Here is a 23,843-nt window from a genome sequence, read left to right as displayed (position 1 = left end):
ACAAAAGCCAGTATCTGGGACGGTTTTATAGAGGGTAGTTCTCCATCTTTTGTGGAAAATCCCATTGTTTCACAATAGAAAAAAAAATGACTCATGTCTATAAGATAATCGTTACAAGTATGATAGTTGCAATATCAATAAAATGCAATAAAAATGCAAATAACACTTACTTTCTCTAATTTCCAACTGCCGTTTCACCTCGCCCAGAGCGCTGAACAAATCTAATTTGATGCGCGTCTCCGCCGAGAGCGACTTCTCCAGGTGGGCGTTCTTGTCCTGCAGCGCCGTCAAAGCGGCTATTAGCATCTCCGTGTCGCGGATCTGCTCTGCCAGACTCTGCTTCTCCAGCTCTAACGTTTTACACCTAAACAGTACAATTACGAAAGCATATTTTAGTAAAAAATTATCAAAATCGGCCATCTAGAACAAAATAGATGAAAATTTGTTGCCCTCGTCGCACAGTGCTTCGTCCCATGGACAAAAATCAAAAAATAAGTTAAAATTTTTACTAATATCTGAATAGATAATTTTATACTCTATAGCAACAAGTTCAAACTTTCATCCTGTATATTATTTTTTCATAAACAGCGTTTTGTTAGCAAATATTTTCACTAAAAATAAATTTTTAAGTGATCATTATCTCATCATGAAAAGAATAACATTCATAGTAGTTCTGTATATTATGGAGTTAAACGGGTACGTACTTAATTGAAAGCCACTATGGATATTGTTAAACAAGGTATGTACTTTAAATTTATTTCTAAACAAGTTCGTGATTGTTTAGTTTTTATTTATTTTTTAAGATGATTCTTAAATGGGTATAAAAATTTTACGTTTTCAAACTTCAAAAAGGCATTTAAAAAAAACATATCAAAACATATCGTATTTATTGAATATTTTGTTGCCATATTCATACACTTTTAATTTTTGTATAGTTCACCTGCGTCTGCTTGCGACGAACTTTATTTTATAATACTTTTCAGATGGAGTAAAATTGATAAGCAATGCCGATTTGGCTAATACTTGGCTTGATCATAAGGACAAGAACTCAAAATTATTAGTATTTCAAAAAATATGTTCTTATTAGATATTGATGAACCTTCCAGTCAAATGAGACACCACTTGTGCCTGAAAAAGTCCACTATGTTGGAGCGAAACGTCGAATAAAAAAAGTGTCCATCTTTCAGTTTATTATAAAATCTCATACCCAAGAAAAGGAAAAAATAATATATGCATATGGTCTATTAAAGAGGTAACTATTAACATCCGAACCCCTCATACCGACAAAATGAACAGTAACAACGCGAAAAAGTAACATATTAGAAAATGATGTACAGAAATATCTTATATGTGAGGATACTTCATCTACCTGTGATTTAGATACTATAAATTTAGAAGATTCTGTCAGCAGTGATTCTCCTGAATCAGAGTAGTTACGATCTATGCATTTTGTTGTCCTAAAGTAAATTTATAGCATCTTAATTTTTTTTTTAATTAAATATAACATTAATGTTTCTTTTTCATTAAAGAAAAACATTTTTATCTTATATTAGGCTTATATTGTAGGAATCATGTTCTAATGTTATTTCAATTCTTTTTTATCACAGGAATTTATTTAATACTTACACCGTTTTCATACTATAACTTATTATTTGCTTAGATGGAACACAGCTCCAACAATTTTATTATTTATAAGCGTCTCCTCGCCGAGAGCGACTTCTCCAGGTGGGCGTTCTTGTCATCATTTAGTACAATGCGGCTGAGTACCGCATCATTTGTGTCAAATAAACCTAGCTCTGAAGACTAAATTGCTTAGCTCTAACGTTTTAGAGAAGTTTTGGATTTGTCCCTTAGTTTGTAATATGTTCTATCACTGTGCCCGTCGTGCCTGTTAGTGTAGATAAGATATCTCATTAGTAAGTTATCTTACCTTTCTTCAGCCCAACGTTGGGCCTGTCGACATTCGGACAATTCGCCTTCTAAGTCGCGTCGCCGCGTTTTACACATGTCTGTGCATTCTGTTCTCGACGACTGTTGTGCTGTTACCTGTAAATACAAAAAAATTATGTAAATAATCTCTATACATTAGTGGTACCACGCAAACTTAGTAGGACAGCTCAATATAAATAATAAAACAAGTATAGAAACAGAATGTGGCTTAACAAGAGAATTCAGTCTTATCTGGTATTCAAATTCAAATTTCTTTATTAGACCCCATTAAGTTCTACAGAATAATATTATTATTAATAAATCTGTGTCTAAAGAGATCGCACCGCGGTTAAAAAAAAACCGATACAAAGACACAAAGTGTCAGAGTGGTGCAACCCCAAAAACAAAATAGAAATAAATTAAATTATAAAAATAAACAGAATTAAAAAAATTAAAATTAGATAAAAAAAGTGAAAATATAATTTTATCAGGGATGAGCGGAGATAAGCAGAGAGGCATAACGAAACAGTGTAAAAACCGGAACAGCAACCAATGACGGGCATATCAGAAGAACAAGAACCTCTTTTAGAATTTAGAATTTAGAATGAGTGGGAGGGGGGTTAATCACTTCGACCTTACAGATCACTAATTTGATTATGTGTTGTGACCATTATATGTTATGACCATTGTGTCCCCCTTTCTTGAATCATAACTCATCATACAGTCCCAGGGCTTTGACAAAAGCCAGTATCTGGGACGGTTTTATAGAGGGTAGTTCTCCATCTCCAATATCAGTCGTACCAAAATTCATGGCACGAATGGTTGTCGTCTCGGCGCACTCAGTGATGAGGTATACTGGTGTTTCACCATCTTCTCCACAGAATCTGCATTCGCCGTTTCTGCTTAGTTTCAATCTACTGAAGTGTTCATTGAGGAGACAGTGTCCCTTAAAAACCCCGTGACATCCGAAGATTGTTCTTACTCAGACCTAGGAAGATCTGTGATTTTTATTGATCATAAGCCCTCAGAAACTTCTTCGAGTGTCCTAGACCATTGCAAGATTTCCATTCCAGGTTGCGGATGGAATCTTCCAAGTTCTTGAGTTCCTCCTTGAGTTGGTTACCACTTGGAAAGCAGAACGGTTCTGGTCCAGTTAGTGGAGTGTTCGCTCCTTTTCTACCTAGATTATTTGCTTTTTCATTGCCTTTTATCCCTTGGTGAGCAGGCACCCAGTGTAGGAGGACTTTGTTTTCTTTGCCTAATTTATTCAGCTTCTCTATGTATTCTTTGACCAATTTCGAATTGATTGAGACTGAGTTGATCGCCTTTAACGCTGCTTGACTATCAGATAAGATGGCTATTTCTTGTTTCCGATAGTTCCTATCTAAGATAAGTTGTACGCATCTCTCGATAGCGTAGATTTCTGCCTGTAGGATACTAGGGTAAGTGCCCATTGGTTCGGAGTAATTAGCTCTCGGCCCAATCACTCCGATCCCTGTTCCCGTATTGGTTTTGGAAGCATCAGTATACCAAGTTATGGTATGATCTTTTAACTGCTGGGCAAGCGTTTCGCTCTTCCAATCCTTCTTATTGCTCAATACTACATTGACATGTTTGTCAAAGTTGTACGTTCTTGGCATATCGTCCACTGGGAGTTGCATGAGTTGTATTTCCTTTTTGAGGGTGTTCCAAGCCCCTGATCTGACAATTCTCCCAGTACTAATTCCGTTAGTGACCATTCTAATCATTGTCGCATTGGCATATCTACCAATGACAATGTGCACCGCGGTTAAAAAACTGATACAAAGACACAAAGTGTCAGAGTGGTGCAACCCCAAAAACAAAATAGAAATAAATTGGACAGGTTCTCATGGCTCCTGTGATGCAAACACATGCTAGTCTCTGGACTTTGCATAGGTTTAACCTTGCCGTCCGTTGCTCTAGTTTTGTGTACCAGGCAACTGCTCCATAAGTAATCATGGGTCTTACTATCATGGTATACATCCAGCGCAAAATGTTAGGGGAGCAGCCCCATCAACAAGAACCTCACAAATTAGTTGAAGAAATGATAATTTTTACGAATTTAATAAACGATTTTTAATTTGTTTTTTATAATCTGTAAAGGATTTAAATTTAAAGTTATTAGAAATAATATTCCACAAATGTGGCGCTATGAAACTGAAATATTTTTGGAAGTTAGCTGTTCGGTGTTGAGGAATTTTAAAATAATGCACTTGCCTAGTCGAGTGATCATGGTCAACGTAGTGAAACAATGAGAACAAATAGGGAGGCTACTCTGTAGTTAAAATTCGATAAATGAATGTCATTAAATGAAACTGTCGTCTGTTAGTCATGGATAAAATAGATAAATTTTTAAGATGTAGCGTTATATGATCTCTAAAAAGAATGTTAAAAGAAAACCGTAGACACAAGTTTTGAAGTATTTGGATTTTTCTAGAGAATCTAGCCCGTTTATGGATGTACCATAAACAACATCGCCGTAATCAAATAAAGATAAAATAAGTGTGTCACATAATTGATACTTAGTCTTTGATGGTATATATTTCTTAAGAGACGAAAAATTCTTCAAACGTATATAAGCAGCCTTTAATTTAGTAGTTATATGTGCCTGAAAAGAAAGCTTCGCATCAAAATAGACTCCAAGATTTTTAGTCTCTGTAACAATGAGTATCGCAACATTATCTATATGGATATATATGTTACCAGCCGTATTTATAATTTTGTTTATATCACTATCAAATACTATAATACAAGATTTACCGGCATTTAATTTCAAATTATGATCCAGAGCATATTTATTAATTTTATTAAGATCGTCGTTAAAATTTAACTGAAATTGTGCCAAATTATTAGTATTTATTTTGCAATAAATTTGAGAATAATCTGCATATTGCTGCAAACTGTAATTCCTTATCCATAAAATCCATCAAAGTCTTTAAATTCAACTAATAAAATTAAAATCGTATCATCGTATCATCGGACAACGGATCCATGAAAATCAAGCTTTACGCTGCTGAAACAAGAGTAGAAACATCAGAAACAAAAAGAAAAATGAGGACAAAGATAAAAATACTACAAACAATAAAAGGGACCACGTTGCACGAGAGAATACGCAACGCATACACACACAAGACGTTATCAGATGGGTAAGAAAAAGGCGCCGCTATTGATTGGTCCAGATCGAATTGCTAAGTGAACCAAAACACAAAAATCAGGTACAAGTCGGTTGGTAGGCCTACAAAACGCTGGTGTGACAGCTGTACATCAACGTCACAAGAAGACAGTTGACTGGACCTCGTCCTATTCCAAGAAGAAGAAGACATTCGTGGCGGGTTCAGTTCTCCGAAAAATTCTAAAAAATAGATAAAACCAAAATTACTTGTGCAAGTCTGGCCTCGTCCTGCTTTCTGTTCTTCCGCTCCTGGTTGAGCTGAGATTCGAGGCTCGACCTGAGCCTCCTCTCCTCCGTGATTCGCCTCTCCAAGTTGCCGATCGACTGTTTGTCGGACTGCTTGGAGGCGGTGGCGTTCTGTAGACGATCCTGCAGATCTTCCACCTGCCGTTGTAGCAGGGACAGCTCGCCTTTTGTGCTTTTCTCACTGGTGGTTAAGGAAGCGACCTGCAAACGATATTATATCTGATACAGTTCAGAAGTAATCAAGCTCAGATAAATAATAGAAACAGAAAAACCTTACTGTACAGGGTGGGTCAAATTGGACGCTTTTAAAGTGAAACACCCTTTTCTATAGGAGATAGACAAAAGATAATGTCGGTGTGTGGAGCGAGTTAAGGGGTGTTTTTCAAAAATGTGCATTTTTAACAAATTGCTTAACTTTTTTGCAGTGGAAAATTTTGTATTTTTATGAAAACATTTCTAAAGCACCTTTTTACGTAGAATTTAATGGTTTAAGTATGATTTTTTTTAAATTAATATTTTAACAATTATCAACAGAAAATTTGATTCATTATATGGGACGCCGTGTATATTTTTAATTCATTGAAAAGAATTTAAAATTACCTTTCCAAAAATATAGCATACTTGATATTTTGCTCTATTCCTCTTCGAGATATAGATTTTTAAAAAATTCGCCTATTTTGAATAAGTAGGTATTGAACGGCGCCGACTGTAACGCAAAAAAATTCTAGCTGTGAGCAGCAATTAAAACGAAAATAATTTTTGCAATGAGAGATCGTAGAATTTTATAACAATTTAAATTATATTTAACAACATCAACACATTTGAACTATATCTAACAATGATAAAAATTAATAGCAAACCAAGACATGAGATTTTGCTACAGGTGTTCGACATGTCGACCGTTTTCTGTTATGGACAGACGGGACCGTTTCTGAACATTTCTCGCGGAATTCATTAACTCAGTAGGGGTGAAAGATACCCACGCATAACCGCTAAGTACTTCTAATTCTTGTCTAGATTATACGGTAAATTTAAAAACAAGAACCTTTATTCTTCCGCCAAGATAGAAATCCATAGGCGCTAAGTCCGGCGGCCTCGGCGGCTAACGCGTTGCAACGGCTGGGAACTTGGTTGGCTATTCAGGTATTTTCAAAATTGACTGCAAAAAGTTGCTGATAACTTCAGCGTTCTGAAGCGGTGCCTCGTCTTGCAGGAAAAATATGTTTTCGAGTTCCATTAGGGGCAGATCATCAAAAAGTGGTCCAAAGCCTACTAGTTAAAAGTGGCAAACTTTTAAAAATGCTGTATTTCGAAGGGGTTAGGTTTTGGAAAAGTAATTTTAAGGTTTTTTCAGTTAATTAAAAATATACAGGGTGTCCCAAATAAAAAAATCTATTATTCTGTTAATAACTCGTATATAAAAAAATTATACTTAAACCAAAAACAATTCTACGTAAAAAGGTGCTTTGGAAATGTTTTCATAAAAATACAAAATTTTTCATAACAAAAAATTATTGCCATTATTAATTTTGCAGTCAACAAAAAAGTTACAGCGATTTATTAAAAATGCACATTTTTGAAAAACACTCCGTAACTCCGAAACGGTAACAGATATCGATGTGTGGTTTTAGTTTTCGTCTCTCTCCTATAGAAAAGGGTGCTACCCTTTAAAAGCGTCCAATTTGGCTCACCCTGTACAGCTTTTTCAGAGATATTTAGTCTGTAGACTTACCTATTGGAACTAACAAACCTTAAATGTAGTCGGAGTTGTAACGGCTCCAGAAAGTTAAGAAACCTTTATAACTTGATTTTATTTTTTTACATTTCTTAATAGTTTCGCTGGTTTTAATCATCTAATAGATATTTCTGCGGTACTAAGGCAGAGCCCGATATGTCAAATAGGAAATAATGGTCCACATATCGGGTTCTGCCTTAGAACAACAGATTTAATAGTAGGTCTATAGACATATCGTTTCTTTCTTAAAAATACACTTACCTGTATTCTTAATTCTTGTTCGCTGGCCCTGCTCTGAACAAGATCGGACCTCAGCCTCCGACTTTCGGTCTCCAGCCTCTGTAAGTACTCCTGAGCCTCTCTCTCTTTGTCCTGTTCTTTTTTCTCTTTTCTCCTCGTCTGTTTCGGTTCCGGTTCCGTCACTTCTTCGTGCAATTCCACCACAGAACCGTTACTGTGTGAATGATTTACCTTTAAAAGAAGTAAAAAAAAAACGTCATCACATAACTTACTCACTTTTTCTGACGATCTGAAGATGATAAAACTAGTAATTTTGTTTGGCAACTAGAAACAACATCAATAATTCTACAGAAAAATACAGGGCGTTTCAAAAAACATGTGCCGTCTCTCGAAAAAATAAGAGTTATTTTTATACAAGCAACATAGGTCCGATTCTGCTTTAACTCATAGCTACAGGGTATTAAAGTCCTAATATTTTTTCGATTTGTTATAATTTTCTTCCAAGTACTTTTAGCGTTTCGAATGAAATTTTGAGGAACAAAGTTACTATAAATGCGACATATTTTAAAGCTAAGAAGTGTTGACATAATCGCTAGGAACGTGCATATGGGTTACCATTGGAATATTTTTCTAAAATCTCATGTACGGCACTGATTTTTTTCTCTTGTTAAGCTTAATCACGTGACTAAAAGTTTATTTGTTATGAACTATATTACCTTATGTTTTTCTATGTGCCTATCAGAATGTTTGTGTTCATGATGATCGGCTGATTCTCGACTTTTTTCAGCTGACAACCTCTTGTGGGACTTCGTCCCATGATTAAGCCCATTCGCTATTGACCCATTCTGTATGTGGCCATTCTTTTCCTAGAAAAAAAAAACATAAAAATAGGCACAAATGCACAAAAAGTGATTTTTACTCCGAATAGAACATGCCATTTTGTTTTCAAACGTCCCAAATAATTTTTTAAACGTTGTAAATAACATAAAAAAGGTTTAACAGTAATACTTTGTAAATAATTATACATACATAATATATCGAGAAACTATGGTCAGAGCTACGGTTACACTCGTTGTATTTGACTCTTTATGGCAGTTTAATAATTCATATATTTTCGTACTTTTGTGCCTAGGCGTAAAAGTGCTTTACTTTTAGGCCTAGGCGTACTAAAACTGCTTTACTTTTATGCCTAGGCGTCAAAAATGACTTTTATTGTCGATCACGTCACAAAAATTAATAGTTTTGTGACGTTTGAAACAAAAATAATATTACAATCAGTAACTAATCTGTCATGTAATCTGTCCAACGAGTCAAGGAAAGAAGATTTCGAGAGACGACATCCAAAAAAGACAAAGAATAATTTTTTCTGAGAATTAAAATGACAGACAACGAATGATTGTCATGTATTCTCTCGTGACGTGATCGACTTTGTATTTGTATATATAGATGAAAGACAAGTATAATCATTACTTTGATGTATAATCATTACTTTGATATCTTTGTAAAGAAACAGAGATACACAGTTGACTTTGATATTTAATAATAACATGAAAAGTGTAAAATGCGTAAAGTGAGAAGTTAATTTTTATTAATTAAAAAGCCTCCTCAGAGGCTGTCAAAAATTGCCGTAGCGCACGGTATTTCACGTGCACGTAGCGGGGTATTGGTTAAAGTTTTCAACTAGCAATAATCGCACCTCGGATTGACCTCATTGGTTACGATAATGCCACTGCGCAAAGCTGACGAGACACAGGCAAAAATTCGTTTATCACTTCGAAACCTAATTTAGCTCAGGTGAGATGTAGCTTGCAGCGCCCTCTGTAGACGAGAAGCCTATTAGCACTTTAGTAATCGATACAAGATTATTGTATTAAGTAAAAGTTAGGTTTCTTTATTGGTTACTACTGATAGCTGAGTAATCTTTCCTTGGTTATTGATTATGCTTACCTTATGACTATGGTTATGTATCTTATTATTATTTTGTACATTTGGTGCTGGAGAGGTCGCAGCAGCCGTTGCCGTGCCGTTGGCGGTCGGCGTCGTTGCCACCTGTTCCGCGGCGTCAGGTGGCGTCTCCACAGGCAGCGCCTGTTGCATCAGTTGCATGTAGAACTGGTTCTCTTTGGCTACCTGCTGTTGCTTACGCTGTCGCATTCTACAACAAAACCATGAAAAACCAATATATTATAATACAAAAACTGTTATAATGCATCAGCACTTTTGTATATAGGGTGATTCATGGCTATGGCACGTTAGACGTTTATGGAGAACCGGTGATAGATTTTTTTTGGAATTATTTTGATTTTTACATAAAGGCACTTGCTCCATCTTTAACATATACAGAGAACTTATATAAAGTTTGAATATTTGTCATGGCAACGATTTTCTTTAACGAAACCATTATAACAGAATTATTATCTTTTAAATGGCTTTACTGGAGAAACCAGAAAGTTTAGGTATAGGAACATGATATATCGTTGAAAAGCAATTTTATTTGGGTTTCGATTTTTTAAATAATATACATAGCTGAGTTGAATTTAAAATAACAAAGATTTGAGTAATTTTAGAGGCCAGTAAGCGAGGGTTTTAGGGTCCGAATTCTGAACACCTGCACCGATTGACGTGAAATTGTAACAGTCAATAGAGATATATGTAAGAAACAAAAGTTACATAGTAGCGATGTGTGCTTTCACCCTGGAGGTGAGTACCACCCCTTCTCGGGGGTGAAAAATAAGTCACCCATTTTAATTACAAAAACCAATAAAGGGATGGATTCTAAGCAAAAAATGTTCTATAACATTTTTTCAGAAAATTAATAATAATGAAAAAAAAAATTTTTTTGTTTTTAAAAAATTTTAATTTTTTTTGACATATATCTCAAAAACTAAGCAAGATACGTAAAAAATGCAACAGAAGAAGGAACAATTGAAGGTCTTTTTTTTGCAATATTTTTGATCCCTTTTAATTTTTCTGTAGATCTCTTTATTTCGTAGATATTACGTTTTTTTAGTTTGACTTGCATGTAAGGACGACATTATTTGAGCCCTTAAAACCCAAAAATGTCGTGAAAATGAAGAGTTCAAGACAGTTCAACTATAGAGGTTAATTTGTAGCTCGTGTAATTTCTTACAAATTGATAGTTTTTATTTTTATGATTTTAGTCATAGATTTTGTTGTTAATTTTTTTCCGAAAAAATGAGGTGACCATTTTATTTTTATCATAACCCCGCGAGTTTTTGAGCTACGAACTTGAAAAGACCTTTAAAAAAAGACATTTAAAAGGTCTTTTCAAGCACTTTAAAAACGGTAATATTCATTTTCTTCGAAAAATGTGTTCTTTCGCCATTATTTTACAGTAAAAGGTTCCAATTTAGTTTTCGAAAAATAAAGAATCAAGTTTACAGAGTGATAACTCGGCTATTACTACACCTATGGTAAACAACAAAAAATGAATCGATTCGTTATTCCAAAAGCTTCATTTTTGGTTTATATATGGTTTTGCGATAAAACGCAAGATTTTCGAGTTATTTATAAAAAATTGCAGAAAAATATGCAGTTTTTAGTTGAAAAAACAAGGTTTTCAATCCTAAATAACTCGGAAAATATCAATTTTCTGAAAAAATGTTATAGAACATTTTTTGCTTAGAATTCATCCCTTTATTGATTTTTGTAACTAAAATAGGTGATCTATTTTTCACCCCCGAGAAGGGGCGGCACTCACCCCCAGGGTGAAAGCACACATCGTTACTATGTAACTTTCGTTTCTTACATATATCTCTATTTACTGTTAAAATTTCATTTTTTGTCAATCGGTGCAGGTGTCAAGAATTCGGAGGTGATACCCTATTTTTATCCTTGCTTAGTAGCCTATTATAACAAACGGAAATAATTATTTTTTCTGACCTCTCTGTTTGGTAGATTGGATATGCCGACTTTCCTTAACCTCTAAACCAAGTTTCCGCTTTCAATATGCCGAATTTATGATTTAACCAATGCTTATTCAAGATCGTGTTTATTTTGTCAATTTTACACACGTTTTTTTATCTCGAAAATTATCAGAAATAGGTATAGATTAATATAATATAAAAATTATGAGATATCAAAGTAGTTTTCAAAAATGTAACAATATATCGGGTGTTCCATTTAAAATAACAAAGATGGTACCACTTTTAGTATGAAGCGGCAACACTGTAATTCTCAAAATTAATTTATTATATCAATACAAGGTTCAAGAACTTGAAATTTCCAAGAAAAATCATATTTTGTATTTATATATTATAATTTTATTATTTCTTCAAAAAAAAAAACAACGTATAGACATTATTTACAATTTTATTGTTATTATTTCTTTAACAAATCTTCTTTTAATTTTGATTCAATTTTTTTTTATTTTTAAATCTTCTTGCAAAATTTGTATTTCCAGAGTTTTTTTCTTTTTTTGCTGCGTGTTGGTGTAGCCTCAGGAACAGACGCGTTTGTTTCAGCTTTGGATGGAGTCGGTTGCAGCTTGGAAGTACCAGGAACGTCAAGATTAATATCATGTGATATATTATCTAAAATATAAATAAATATACAGGGTGCTACAAATTCGAGGAACGAGCATTGGTATCTCGGTAACTGTAATAGATACGAACATGGTTAAATTGGGGCAAAGTTGCGTATTGGGATGTTCACCAAGATGCCATCAAAAAAGTTTTAAAAATTTCAAGGATTGCTGAGTTTTTTTGAAAAAAAAAAGATTTTTTTGAAAATCAAATTTATTTTTTCCTGTCGTTACAGTTTAGAAAATCAAAAAACTAATTGCACATTCTCATAGCCACTTTATTAAGGCTATCTGATAGTATTTTTAGATTTTCAAATTAGCCGATAATTTGTGGGTTACAGAGGCCAACTTAATTTTTTTAAATACGGACCTGCATTTTTTATTTCAGGTTTTCAAAGAACTCGGTCTCCTGAATATAATGATATGCCACATTTTATACTTTTTTTTGTTTTGGGTACCTTAACAGCAACAAAACTGTTTAATTATATTTAAAATAATTTCAAGTCCGATTCTGGTTTCTTAAATTATTTAATCTGATTATATTCATCCCAACAATATTGATCAGCGCTAATTAACATTGAATAAGGAAAATCGAGCCAATTAGAAGATTAAAATAAGTAATATCCAGGTCAGAAATTTAAAGATATTATTTTTAACTTTTTTTGTTGTGAGTTTGAAATCTCAGTGTGCGATCTAATAATATGCATATTATTAATCGTAATTATAAACAAATTAACTTGTGCAAACTAGTTTCTAATGTTCTACATGTTCGAAAGGGTTACCACCCTTCCTATTGCACACATTTATTTTCGTTCAATTTTATTTATAGCTCTTTGAACTTTCTTCTTATACTTCTTAATGCATTTTGTACCTACTCTTTATTGTAAATGTTGAGATGAATTGATTTCACTTTTACAAATGACGTCAAGTAATGTAGCCCCTTGGCGATAGGTCCAGGAACCTCGCTGGACATTATATTGCTCTACCATTTCCGGTCCATCTTTCGGGAAAATTATTTGATTGTTTATATTATATTATATTTATATTAATTATTTTATATTATTTTATTGCATTTGATTTTCCGTATTCAATGTTTTACCCCACGTCATTGTTAATTTTGAATGCTAATCAATATTGTAACGATGAATAGATTAAATATTAAAAAAAAAACAGAGCCGAACTTGAAATTAGTTTAAATAAATTGTGTTCAAATGTCAAAACAAAAAAATATTAAGTGTGGCATATCATTGTACTCAGGAGACCGAGTTCTTTCAAAATCTGAAATAAAAAACGCAGGTCCGTATTTAAAAAAAATAATTTGGCCTCTGTATCTCTCAAATTATCAGCTAATTTGAAAATCTAGAAATACTACCAAATAGCCCTAATAAAGTGGCTATGAGAATGTGCAATTAGTTTTTTGATTTTCTAAGAAGTAACGACAGGAAAAAATAAAATTGATTTTTTAAAAAATCAGTTTTTTCCAAAAAACTCAGCAATCCATGAAATTTTTAAAGCTTTTTTGATGGTATCTTGGTGAACATCCCAATGCGCAACTTTGCCCTAATTTAACCATGTTCGTATCTATTACGGTTACCGAGATACCAATGCTCGTACCTCGAATTTGTAGCACCCTGTATTCTGCTCATTTAGCAACTCCTACTGCTCGGTTGTTTAAAAAAATGCAATTTTATTGAAGTAAAAATACCTGAAATTGTTTATTACCTTTTTCTATATAACTTGTTGATGAATCATGCAACATCTTGAGTGGATTAAATTGATTCTGTAATGTATCCACAATTTTAACATCTAGGGCGTCAGTTTTTGATGTAAATGTCCCTCCACCTGTTTTGTAAATTTCTTTCTAAAATACAGAGTTAAAATTTAGTATACATACAAAAATATAATATGCATAATCAACGGTCTTCAAGTAAAATTATGTGGGAAATGTCATCGATCATCATTTTTAAGCCAACTGGACGATTATTTCAAACATACAAGCTGAGTTCGTTCATAGTGCTCTGAGAAATCTAGATAAACAAAGAATAATAAATTAAAAGTATTCCAGAGGAAAAGAGAGGAAAAACCTGTATTGTCTCTGATATCTGTCAGGGTATTGTTGAAAGTGTCATCTTTTTGCTCGAAGTTTTCAGGTCGATCAAAAAGATGACATTTACAACAATACTTTGCCGTAACTTTCACAAATATCAGAGAGAGTACAGGTATTTCCTCTGGGATGCTTTATATCTGTTGTTCTTTGTTTATCTATATTTCTCAGAGCATAATGCCGAACACGACTACAGTATATAATTTCAATATCTTAAGTGGAAAGAAAAAAGATCACCTTTCTGTTTTGTACTATGGTTCCTTTCTTCCGATGGCTCATCTCGTTGATATTTAGGAAGGTATCCATAAAATATATATTTTAGTATCGTTCCTGGGATGAAAAAATATAAATTTCAATTTGATTTGATGATCCTTTTCTGTCACCTAAATCAGAATGACAATGAGCATGTTAAGATGAAAAAAAAATATTTATCAACACTTACCTACACGTTAGTCCGAGAAGTTTTATCAAACACCTATATTTGCTTAAATAATTTATGTATTAAATTTGCAAAGCAAACTGCAGCCTGTAAACAAAACAAATAAGATGGCAACAAGTCAACGTCAACGACCCCACAAGGAGAAAAGTGGTGTTCGAATAACAAATTATGCGTCACCAAAAATTGTTTTTGTCTCCTTTCAACGCACACTTTAGAAAGAAAAAGAGATGAACTGTAATACGGAAAGAACGTCAAGGTTTTATCTGTCACTCTTGTCAATAATTTATCGGTAAGGAAGATTCCTAGAAAATCGCGTGTAGTCAAGTTTTGAACCATTGCCAGTTCTCCCATAAGAAATGTCATCCCCGCTGACAAGTAACGATGACCATAGATGAAGAAAACAAGGACAAATAACATACAGAAGGCAAAGAGTAGATAAGACAAGAGACGACAGTGAACAAAGAAGTCGCATTTCGCGAGAGAGACGCAGATATATTAAAATTTAAAGGTCCCATCAAGTCTCATTTGCCTGTTGCCAAGTATATTTCTTTGTATAAACAAGATTTTCTGAAAATAAATTAATATTATAAGAAGGATATAAGTAACGTATGTTAATACTGAAATGTAAATTTTTAGTTTATGTTGGTTTAGGTTCTTTTTTCGCAATGTACTGATAATATCAAAGAAACAGAATGACTAATAAGTTGATCGATTTCAAAGATAAACAGATAAAATCTCAAAATCTGACAACGGCGTATTTTATCTAATCTAATAAGAATCTAACCTATGATTTTAGGTTTTAGGACGCTAATCAGATGTGCTAATCAGGCTTAAACATAAACAAATCTGATTAGTTGTTTTCCTGCATTTTTGCCTTTTTAAAGTGTGTGTTTCAGAGTTTTTCGATATATTATCGTTTTGAGAGTTTTTAAGGTTTAATTTTAGTATCGTTTTTGTTGCGTACTAATTTGTAAATATTGTTAAATATAAATACTGAACAGGACACGAGTAGCAGGAAAAGACGAGATGGTGGCAATGTGTGTGCTTTTAAAGACTGCAAAAATAGGTCTTATTCTTCGACAAACATAATATTTCACTTTTTTTCAGGGGATCCTGAAAAGTATTTTTTAAGAAATTACTATGTTAGAAGCTTGTAATACATTTAAAAAAAAATTGAGCAACTCTATTTTTTTGTACATAAACTCAACACTGTGATTTTACACTTGTTCAAGCCCATATGTAAAAAAAATACACGTAAATAAAACATTTCTTACAAATCGACTTGGTCACTTTATCTTGTTTACCAACGATATACAAAATATTGCTTTTATTATCTTTATTCCCCGACAAATATGTTTCTAATTATAATTTATTTTATATAATATTTAGAAAACTCATTTTTTTTCGTTTCTATTTATTTCTTTACTCATACAGTAACTATTTATAATCTATACCTGCAAGTTTTAATAATAGTCTATTTCAAATTTCCCGCGAAAAAATTACGAAAATTTAAAGGGACAAGCGAGACGAGGTCACTCTCCCCACCACTCAAACATGAAAGGTACCGCGCGAACTGTCGTCTCTTGTCTTATCTACTCTTTGCAGAAGGTCAATGGTCTGCTGGCCTACTAAAGCGACATCTACACTATTTCTTACAAAAGCACCCTACTTTAACGAGCGAAATCTGTAAACACGCTAGCGCAACCTACAACTTATACTAGAACTAAAATATCTATTAGATAGTTATTGCCTCATTTTCATTCGACAGGCTGTCGTTCGGAAACCCAAATAAAGTTATCGGTTGGATGAATTTATGTGCTTCATAGTTATCGACTCGATAACGCTATATGTTGAGAAACCGGCCATTAGACAAATGGAGCAGTTGCCTCTATCACCGGTTCTCCATAAACGTCTAACGTGCCATGGCCGTGAATCACACTGTCGATGCAATTTGTGACCAATGAACTTATTTTGATTCCAGAAATACGTAATAGTTTTAGTGGGTATCTAGCGTAATATAGTAGGGATCTAATCATAATATTATTTACCTGTAACCAACGTACGATTTGAATCCAAATCCTAACGTGACAACTGGATACCCTATGCAGTGCGCCGCAAACGGTCGACAGAGATCCAAGTGACCCGGAAGGTATTTGAGATCTCGTATCCGAACGGATGACTCCAAATACAAGAATATCATCCAAAGTATCACTGAGGGTGCGTTGAAACCTGCAACATTGCATATAAATTGCATACTTCATCTTTTCAGAGATACAGAGTAGCGTCTCATATACGACGCGGCGCGCGGCGTCTTCATGAAGAACTATAGCACAGTTTAAAGAATATAAATATATCAGTTGACCCACTCTTCGCCCTATCAAAATTCCTCCCGCCGCTCCCCGCCTGTCTTGCAGACTTGCGTTAGTCTACATCCGTTGCTCGACGTGTACACAGCGTTCCAAGTTTATTTTAGTTTTGTTTTCGGTCCAACGCATAGAGTGAACCAAAAATACTGTTTTAGTTGTTTTGTTCGAATTGTGAATAAAATGTCTACTAGAAATATTTGTGCAGTGGATGGCTGTGAAAGTAGAATGACAGACAATATATCGTTCTTTAGGTGCCCAAAAGATGAAGGAAGGTATGTGTTTATATAGTATAGGATATTAAGTATATAATAATTAAAGTATTAGACATATTAAGTATATTATAATTATGGAAACCTAACTATCAATAAATTGTTTTAAAAATATACATATAAATTAAGAAAAGATTTTACTCGAAATATGCACAAAATATTTACTTTTAACAATTAGTTTATTATTTTAGTAGATATTTTAGAGTAGTAGGAGATACTTTACTATTATGTTTTGGATTTTGCAGTATTTACCGGTTTGCAAAGTACATATTAAATTATTTTTTAGATATTTGCATTTTTTTAAATAGCATGTTTTACTTTTTTGGTGTTTGTATTTAACTTTAACTACCTACCTGGAAAGTCCAAATTTTATCGTCAGGTAATAAAAATACGTGCATACAACTTGTTCTGCTATTGACAAGTTTTTTAGAGTTTTTACTAAAATTTATGTAACAGTAAATATAACAATTGACGAGCACATGGGAAAAACGATGAGTATCCAGAAATGATAAATGTTCAGAAAACCGTTTTTTTTATTCAAATTACGCATGGACTTTTATATCCGAGTTTATATCGTTTTTCCCATTTTTAAACGCCTGCTTCTATGTGGCCGTTATCGATATTCCCGTTTATTTAGGTACCAAAAGGTGTAGCCCCCCCCCCCTTTGGTACTTTCATTATTTTTCCCGTGCTCTTCAATTAGTAGTAAATACTGTAATAAATTATATTTGCATATTTCTTAAGTTATAGCATGTTTTGCTTTTTAGCTGTTTGCATTTAACTTGAATTATCTACCTTTTTATCAAAAGGTAATAAAAAGTACTGGGATACAACTTGTCTTGCCATTGTCAATTTTTATCCAGTTTTTACTAAATTTTATCGAGCAGTAAAATTTATTACACAATTAACTACTAACAGTCATAATTACTGTTTATGACAATCACAAAATTTAGAAAAAATTGACAATGGCAACACAAATTGTATGCAAAGGTACTTTTATTACCTTACGATAAAATTTGGGCTTTCCGGGTAGGTAATTAAAGTAAAATGCAAACATCTATAAAGCAAAACATGCTATAATTTAAGAAATATGCAAATTATTATTAAATATATTAAAAAAATTAACTTATTATATTTTTTAGTATATATTTTTCATATGGGGTTTCCATAATAATTATTAATAATAATTACCCTATTGAAAATTCCATATTCCACAGAATTAGGATAGAATAATATATCTAATATTTTAATATTAATGTATTCACCATAATATGTATAAGTAGAGTCTAATAAGGAAAATAACTTGTAGGTGTGGAGCCAGGAAAAGTGCCTTAGGATTTATAGGATCCCACAGATATGCTGTTAATCAATAAAACTAGTACTGTATTTTTATTTTTCTACTTGCTATATTAAAATTCCTTAGTATTTTTAATTGATCCCTCGTATATGGCCAGCGTTCTGACTGATAAAATAGCACTTCCGCTGCACCCGGTAAACGTACAAATTTTTTGTCACCTCGAAGGGTCACGGGCCGCCTTTGAAGTCAAAATAACAATAGAATTCCTTAGAGTGGGCCAACTGGTATGTATTTTTTAAACTGTGACTATAGTTTGTATTGAAATGAAATTCTGTGAGCATCTGTAGGTTAAAGCACTTCTTGAAATTACATAAAAGTCTACAGGGTGCTCCCAAAAAAAGTTACACATCAAACTTGTAGTCAACTATATCATCAAACTATACAGGATGAGAAAAAATTAATATTGAAACATCAGGCACTTTTAAAACCAACTTTGCTGTATGTTTTTTTTTCTTTTTTAAAAAATATAATTTATAACCAAGAACTGTACCATTTGACAGTGTATTCCCATTTTTGGTTATACATATTAAAAGTTGACTTAAAGCTGCTAATAAGCTGGTTAGGTGAGGTAGGTAACAATTTTTTTTCAAACGTCACAAAAGTAATTTTTGCGACGTGATTGAAAATATAAATAAGTCATTTTAACGCTTAGGCATAAGAGTAAAGCACTTTTAACTAAGCATAAAGGTACGAAAATATATAGTCCGTCTAGAAAGTATCCGGAATTTTATTTTTCCTAATTTTAATGTATTTTCTTTCTGTAACACTCTAAAACAACAGTAATCCATCACGTAGGTTGTACCGATAGTAGGCTAAGACCATAGATAAAAGAAAATAATCTACTATTAAGATAGATATGAAACTTAATAGTAAAATTTTGGGTCAAAGCGCCCCTCCGTGTTTTTAGTGGAGACTTTTAGAGACGTTTAACCCAGCGCCTTCGCCTTTTCTGCTGTAAATGTTTTTATGTTTATATTTGAATTCAAAGGATTTATTTTTAAAGTTACACTGATATATTAGTATATCAGAGTAACTTTAATAAAACATAAGAATATATATATATATATATTTTACAATTTATTTGTTTATTTATTTTACAGAGTTTCATGTAAATGATCGTAAGTCGACTGGCTGTCTAATGAATAGACCGAGATTTATAGATTTTAAAGCGAACGAAAAAAAATCAAACAACGAATACATACCATATATTTTTCTTTTATCTAAGATAATACCTTATCGTCTTTTGGAAACACGTACATTTTTGCAGTTTTGTTAGTTTCTTTGCAAGATGCAACACAACAAGAAAACACCATTTTTACAGTTAATAAATAATAAAACTATATATATATATATATACTATAAAAATATTTCTGACTATGATATTTAAAATTTAGATAGATAGAAAATTAAAAAGCAAACCAGTATTTGCAAACGCAGGCCCAAATTCAATAAAAATCAAAATTTTTCCTGCGAAAATCAGTCTTTTTTCACTGAAAAGGTATTTTTTGATTTATCAGCAGTTATTGTCAAGTTGACAATATACAGAGTGTTTTCGAATTAGTCTAAAAAATTATGGCGTGATTCCTCATGTGTTCTTAAAACAATTTTTATACCGTATGATCGAGAAAAAACGGCGTCAGCGATGACTATGGAATGAAGATCGCTGTCAATTTATATGGAAAACGTCATCGATGTTCATTATACGGTATAACCATTGGGTCTAAAGTACTTCCTTTCTGATCTACAGGGTGTTAAAATTAAAAAAAATCGATTTTTTTCCTTAACATAAATGGTACACCACTGCTTTTTTAAAGAAAATATATTTTTTTCTTGGCTGGCCATCGTTTTTCAACAAAATTGATCTTTTGAGTTTTTCTTGTTCATCAAACGGTTGTCGAGAAAAAAATAAATATACTTATTAAGAGCCCGCCTTAATTCGTTTTCTAACGATTTTATATTTTTTAGATTAATTAGGAAACACCCTGTATATGCATATCACAGGCAACCAAATAAACTAGTAACCTCTAAAAATTATTTTTCCTACCACTAGCGACATACCGTGTTTTTAGTGTGTACTTACTAAATTATTTTATCAAAATTTCACCATATAAGTTTCCAGGCAATGGCTAAGACCAAAATCGCATGGCAACACCATCTGTCAAATATTGTTGATGGTAAACCGGCTTAAGATTTGAGAAATAATGTCGCAAGTAAAAAAAAGAAAAATGGTGGAATATTTGTATAGAAAAGGTGTTCGAAACGTTAAAAAATTAGTGCAATTGACTCAACTCGGAAAAAGTGCAGTATATGAGACAATAAAGAGGATAAAAAATGGCACAGATATGAAGCATGGACCAGTTTCAGGAAGACCGAGTAAGATTCGCGAAAACAATTTAAACGCTTTAGTGGCATTAGGACGACAGAATCCGCGCATAGGGTTTCGCAAATTGGCTAACAGATTTGGAAGTCAGCGAAAATTAAAAGTGTCCAGAAACCGTCCGCATGTCACTGAAAAGACAAGGCTCCATATCAAGGAAGCCAAAAAAAATCGCTGCAATAACACCTGTACAAAGGCAGCGAAGAATGGATTTTTGTCAACGTTTTCAAGAAGATAATTTTAATAATGTCTTTATTTCTGACGAAAGTTGTTTCCAGCTTGGTGGAAACCACCTAAAAATCCGATCAAAAGAAAATGTTATAGTTCAAGTTTCAAAATTTCCCACTAAAATAATGGTTTGGGGAGCAATATGTCAGCGTGGTGCTACACCTCTGTGTATAGTTGATGGAACTGTTAATAGTGCAAAATATTGTGATATTTTAAAGGGTTTTCTTCTTGAAACGGCTCATAATTTATATCCAGAGGGGTGGCGTTTTCAGCAGGATAATGCAAGATGCCATACGTCTGTCTATACTCAACCTTGGATGCAAGAACGCCATTTGGCAACAATTCCATGGTCAGCAGCTTCAACAGACCTTAGTCCCATTGAAAACATATGGGGACTAATCAAGATTGAAGTGGAACGAGCAGCTCCACAAAATAAACAAGATTTGATTCGCTCAGTTTTACAGGCCTGGACTACCACCACTGAACATTATGGTGTGGACATAGTTTCGGGTGTACCTGGACGTTTAGTTAAGTGTTTGGAGTTAAATGGAGGTTGTATAAGCAAATCAAATTTATAATTTATTATAATTTTTTTAACTCAAGTCCTAAAAATACATATCGATAATTGCAATTTTGCTTTCTTTTTTCCGGATGCTTTCTAGACGGACTGTATTATTAAACTGACAAAGTGTCAAATTCAACGAGCGTAACCATAGTTTTTCGATATATAATTACATACAAAGTATTACTTTTAAATCTTTTTATATTATTTGGAACGCTTAAAATTGTTTAAAAAATTATTATTTATGACGTTTGAAAAAAAATAGCATGTTCTATTCGGAGTAAAAATGACTTTTTGTGCCTCGCCTGTATGTCATACAGCTTCGTCACAAAAAGTGTCATTTTTACTCCTAATAAAACAATATACCATTTTTTAATGAATGATCTAATTCAAAAAATAAAAATTTGTTAAAAAAATGCTGATAAGGAAAATACACACTAAATCTACACTGTGTGTAGAATAGTGTTAAAATAATAATGTATCATCGAAAAAAGAAAACGGCGTCAAAGACGGCTGAGGAATGAATCGATGATAATTTTGGCGTGGTCAATCTCTAAACGTCATTTATTGAAAATTGACATAAAACCTGTCAAAAATTAACACTAATTCTATAAAGATTAAAAAGAATAGAACGTTTTCAGATACACAAATCACTTTCAAAAAAAATCTCGAATTTTAAACTACACTATTTAAAAATCACTTTTACTCAATATAAAATTAATTTACAACCTTCTTAATGCCTACTGGCTAAGTAAATGACCCCGCCAAGTAGAGTTTAATCCAGAGAGAAACTAATAACTAAAGTGAGAGGGCTTGTGGAATAGGGCATTTCGTAGACAAGTTTATTTTGTCACCGCGCATCCCAGACGCGCAAGGCGTTTAGGCGGTCAAAAAAGGAAGTTTTCAACTTTGCAAGTTAAACATTTGACAGGATTAATTAGATTGTCAGTAGCTTTTTCTATTTCTTAGTTCTAGAAGGAGATATCTAAAATCTGTTGATAATCGGAGCAAATCGGAGTAATAAATTGTTTTTGACTGAATGTGCCTGTTTTTTTAGATTGTCAGAAGAGAAGATTATTGTCATTATTGATTATTTCAGATTCCACGATTATTCGGCATTTTTGTAATTTTTGTTTTGTGGTTGAGACCTAGACAAAACGTTTCCTTTAAAGGTAAGTTTTATCTCGGTAATTATTTTAACATACCTAATAGTAATAGTGAGTGCACATAATAATCGTACATTGCTAATTTCATTTTTTTAATTTAAAACATCACATTCTTTTCTGATACCTATGGAACGACTAGGTATTATACCTGGTATTATTTCCAGTAATACAAATTATTTTCTTCAACTGCTAGGTTCTTGTTATAGAATAAAGCCTATCAAAAACATTGAATATCTGAGATACCTACTGATACTCTATGCGAGCTCCCAACCGTGCTTCCCTGTTCACTCCCAACCAAGTTAGATAAAAAAAATACTGAAGATTGCAGCCTTGAGTTGGAGTATGGCAAGGAGTATGGAGTTAAATAAATTATTATGTTCCTACACAGTATTTTATTTATAGGTTTTAATGCTTTAAAGTCTAATAATAAATTTTTGTTGTCAACAAAATAATCTAAAAAAACTACGAAGATTTCTTATTATAAACTTGAAAGATTAAGATTCGGTTCAAATATACAAATTTTAAATTTTTGGCGCCAGTATATAGGTATGAATGCAACCTACTATATCGATAATGCGCTTATAGTTCGGCTTCAAAAATTAACGTTGATCGGTCTCTCTCACTTTAGTTATTAGTGTTCTCTCTGGTTTAATGCCGCCAAACTTATTACGGATTGCCATTTCCCAGCCGTCTTCGGCGCCGTTTTTTTTTCTCGATCGTACGGCACTCTGCTTACCTTTATCGGTGTGCCAGACATACTGTATCCATACGTAACTGCTGGCGACGAAGAACAGCCAATTGACAGGTATGAAGAAGTAGCACAGCATGTCTGATGTCATTGCGATTAAAACGAAAAAAATGGAAAAGGCCAGGCCCTGGTACTTAAACGAATCGTACACCGACCGGATCAGCAGGTAGAAGGGCCATATGTACTCGAAACGGAACTCCAATATGTAGTCGAAGAATATTACAAAGGCCCACAGGATAAAAAATCGCACATATCCCAGGGAACTGAAACAGAAAAATAAATTAATATATAGAGTCAGATCGACACTAGGGTTCAGAACCGGGAAATCCCAGAAAGTACCG

The 23,843-nt window shown here is 33.1% G+C and overlaps 1 protein-coding gene and 1 non-coding gene across 2 annotated transcripts in view; both read right to left on the bottom strand.

Moving 5' to 3' along the window:
* Nucleotides 1–23,843, bottom strand: part of LOC115878203 (macoilin-1) — a 36,138-nt gene that overhangs the window by 2,203 nt on the left and 10,092 nt on the right. Inside the window, exons 2-9 of the mRNA XM_030894617.1 lie at nucleotides 23,491–23,765; nucleotides 16,478–16,658; nucleotides 9,291–9,498; nucleotides 8,060–8,209; nucleotides 7,365–7,574; nucleotides 5,330–5,569; nucleotides 1,931–2,046; nucleotides 171–364 (exon numbers count right to left, since the gene is read on the bottom strand). Of these exons, the coding sequence (XP_030750477.1) occupies nucleotides 171–364; nucleotides 1,931–2,046; nucleotides 5,330–5,569; nucleotides 7,365–7,574; nucleotides 8,060–8,209; nucleotides 9,291–9,498; nucleotides 16,478–16,658; nucleotides 23,491–23,765 (1,574 nt within the window). The remainder of the gene's footprint in view (nucleotides 1–170; nucleotides 365–1,930; nucleotides 2,047–5,329; nucleotides 5,570–7,364; nucleotides 7,575–8,059; nucleotides 8,210–9,290; nucleotides 9,499–16,477; nucleotides 16,659–23,490; nucleotides 23,766–23,843) is intronic.
* LOC115878245 lies at nucleotides 8,944–9,084 on the bottom strand. Its single transcript, XR_004049481.1, has one exon. It is a non-coding gene; the product is annotated as a U4 spliceosomal RNA (small nuclear RNA).

The sequence above is a fragment of the Sitophilus oryzae genome, unplaced genomic scaffold, assembly GCF_002938485.1.
Source record: "Sitophilus oryzae breed Bouriz unplaced genomic scaffold, Soryzae_2.0 scaffold_1502_pilon_pilon, whole genome shotgun sequence".
Classification (NCBI taxonomy): domain Eukaryota; kingdom Metazoa; phylum Arthropoda; class Insecta; order Coleoptera; family Curculionidae; genus Sitophilus; species Sitophilus oryzae.
Note: the sequence above shows the minus strand (reverse complement) of the source record. Positions and strands in the feature narration are given on the sequence as shown.